This window comes from Rhinopithecus bieti, unplaced genomic scaffold, assembly GCF_001698545.2.
Source record: "Rhinopithecus bieti isolate Rb0 unplaced genomic scaffold, ASM169854v2 scaffold_4967, whole genome shotgun sequence".
In the NCBI taxonomy this organism is placed as follows: Eukaryota; Metazoa; Chordata; class Mammalia; order Primates; family Cercopithecidae; genus Rhinopithecus; species Rhinopithecus bieti.
Genome location: NW_016804726.1, coordinates 698632 through 701689, shown reverse-complemented (window position 1 = coordinate 701689; position 3058 = coordinate 698632). Strand labels below are relative to the sequence as shown.

At 38.9% G+C, this 3058-nt stretch overlaps 1 protein-coding gene across 2 annotated transcripts in view; it reads left to right on the top strand.

The window, feature by feature from the left end:
- SLC25A17 (solute carrier family 25 member 17) overlaps nucleotides 1-1849 on the top strand; it is a 52648-nt gene extending 50799 nt beyond the window's left edge. For both annotated transcript variants that reach the window (XM_017870262.1, XM_017870263.1), the window contains one exon: nucleotides 950-1849. In XM_017870262.1, the coding sequence (XP_017725751.1) occupies nucleotides 950-1097 (148 nt within the window). In that variant the 3' untranslated portion in view covers nucleotides 1098-1849. The remainder of the gene's footprint in view (nucleotides 1-949) is intronic.
- Nucleotides 1850-3058: the final 1209 nt, after the last annotated feature.

The window sequence follows — 3058 nt, the reverse complement described above, 5'->3', positions numbered from 1 at the left end:
TCAAAACAAACAAACAAACAAACAAAATAAATAAAATAAAATAAATAAAATAAATTAGCCAGGCATGGTGGCACATGCCTTTAGTCCCAGCTACTCAGGAGTATGGCTTGAACCCAGGAGGCAGAGGTTGCAGTGAACCAAGATCTTGCCACTGCACTCCAGCCTGCGTGACTGGCATCCTCCTCCTCATCTGGGAGCTTGTGAGAAATGCACATTCTTGGGCTGGGTGCAGTGGCTCACGCCTGTAATCCCAACACTCTGGGAGGCCGAGGCTTGGAGGATCACATGAACGTAGGAGTCAGAGACCAGCATGGGCAACATAGTGAGACCCTGTCTCTAGTAAAAGAAGAAATGCAAATTCTTGAATTTCATCCCAAACTTAGTCAATCAGAAACTCTGGGAATTGACCCAGCGATGTATGTTTTAAGAAGCCTGTCAGGTGATTTGGATGCCTGCTAAATTTGAAAACCACCGAGTGAGAGGATGAAACGCATGGGAAGTTGAGAATCAGGTAGCTTTTCATTTGTCTCTTTCGTTATATTGAGCTGAAATGATCTAAACATATTGGCAGCTGCCCTGCCATTTAGGGACTAAGTTGAAATAACTGAATTAGCGTTAAAGTGAAGATCCAGAAGTTCTTAGTTAGATCGCAGATTTTGCCATTAAGATGGTTTCAGGAGGTTTCAGGATCTGCATCCTCTCAGTGGGATACTGTCAACATTCTGCTAATTAATGGTGACTATAAAGACAAAGTATTACTGGTTCATGAATACTGAACTTTCATCAGTCCCCAAATACCTTTAAAGATAAGAAGTACTTTGACAGCAGAAGTCTGTGTTGAATCTAAAACCTCCACTGCTTGTTCTCATCAAAGTGCTGTAGCTATCTAGGCAGCATGTTCTCTGATGCAGGAGCTGACTTCTGTTTTTTCAAACCTCTTTCCCGTTAGGCGTTTTGGAATACTGGGACTCTACAAAGGCCTGGAAGCCAAACTGCTGCAGACAGTCCTCACTGCTGCTCTCATGTTCCTTGTTTATGAGAAACTGACAGCTGCCACCTTCACAGTTATGGGGCTGAAGCGTGCACACACACACTGAGACGCCTTCCCATGAAAATTCCGAAGATACTCAAGAGGGAGGTTTCCTCGTGACTAAAGAGAAGTGATTCTCCTTTGACTCTGGTTCCTGCTATGATAAATGTTACCCTCATTGGCTTGAAAAGCATCCAAGTGTGTACAGGGAGTATGGCCAACTGGACCTGTTGTCACCTTAATTGTCATGCTGACTGGTTGGATTTTGGGGTGGCGGTTGGACTAATATGAAAAAAAAATTGTTGAAAACCTAAAAATGAAAGTTTGTGAGTGTGTATTGGTTTTCTTAAGAGAAATGGACTATTTTGCTCTCATGTGTAATATTTTCTATTTAAATTTTTCTTAAATATACCAGCTGTTTTCTTCCCCTGAACTCCCCCAGGTTCTAGGACAAATTTAATAACATGTAATTCTCCTCAAATACTTTTGTATGTCTCAGTGTTGGCGTTTTCCTCCCTAAAACTAACATTAAGGCTGTGCCACAGGCATGACTTGATTTTTGTTGGGCTTTTGTTTTCCTGCTTAAGGAGAGGTGTCTTTTTAGGATATGAGCAATTTATTTTGTGAAATGAAAATTGTTCATCCAAAATGATTCTCTTATAAACTATTGGTAAATGTCACGTATTCATTAGTGTTTGACATAATTTTTAGAATATTTATTTTGAATCAATCCTTTCATTATAAAAGACTTGAAGTTTTGTGTCCATCCTTACAAGCCCTGGTCAGTCAAGTCCCAATAAATAGTCAGCACAAAAAAGATACTCTTGAAAATTGCTCTTTAAAAAAAAAATAATAAAATAAAATAAAAAAAAGAAAAAAAAAAAAAAGAAAAATTGCTCTTTATTAAGGTATTACATTGAGTTTGCAGCCAGATGGGAAAATCACAAAATGAGAAGAGGGGGAGCAGGTATCTTGTTGAGGTCTGGAATATTATCTCCCGTGATAAACTTGGTGTAGGCTGTATATTTTGAAAATAAACATCTGGTTGAGGTTATTTCATCTGGAAACCTTCCTTAGAGTCCTGTTGCTCAGTGTAGCCCATCAGACAGTGACGCTGTCGCGAGCTTGCTGGGCATGCAACCCGGAGTTTCTGAATCCTGCTCCGTATTTTAACATCCCTGGGGGATTATCAGCCACATTAAAGGTCCGGAGACCACAGGACGCCCTGACCCACCAGAAGTGATTGGTTTCAGTTATGGACATCAAGATAAAGATGTTTCTCAAACGAAAGAGATGAATGTATTCAAACAACCTCTGGAAAATCTAGGAGTCCTATGTCATCTTTTGCTTTCTACTCACAGCACGTCGTTTAGGTGGTAGGGCTTTTATTAGGCGGCTAGGAGTGGATTTAGATATCTCGACCCACTCAAGAAGCAAATTTTCTTGACATTAGTAGAGCAGTTCTTTGGATTTCTGTGACTTCGTGTTTGTCCCTATAACAAAATGGCAGGTTTTTTATTTATAAGTCCATGATTCAGTCAGAGAGTAATAATGAAATACTTCATTCTTTAGGATTTAGTTCAATTTTGAAAGTGGAAATTTCCTTCTCTAATTTCCTCTTTAGTCCCTGTGGTAATTTCAAAGTATATGATTGTTAAAGATCATCGTATTGTTCTAGCAAACAAACATTAGCAGGAGCTAATAATCTGGGAAGAGGACTGAACATTCATCCCCTATTTAAGTCAGAGAATTGAAGACGGAATTGTTTACACTACTTTTTAATTTTACTTTAAGGTTTTTATGTGCCTGTGGCAGACCTTGAGTGGGAAGTACAAAATCATTTTGGTTTCTGAATAGGAGAAGAGTGATCATAAAGGTGCCATGTGTATTTTCATTATTGTTTTAATTATGCTGTTCCCTTTGAAACTTGAATTTTGAGTTCAGAAGACTGCGAGTTGGTCTGTTAGGATAATTTCCGATTCAAATTATATAGCTCTATTAGGTATTTATGGTGTGAGAATGTGTTTG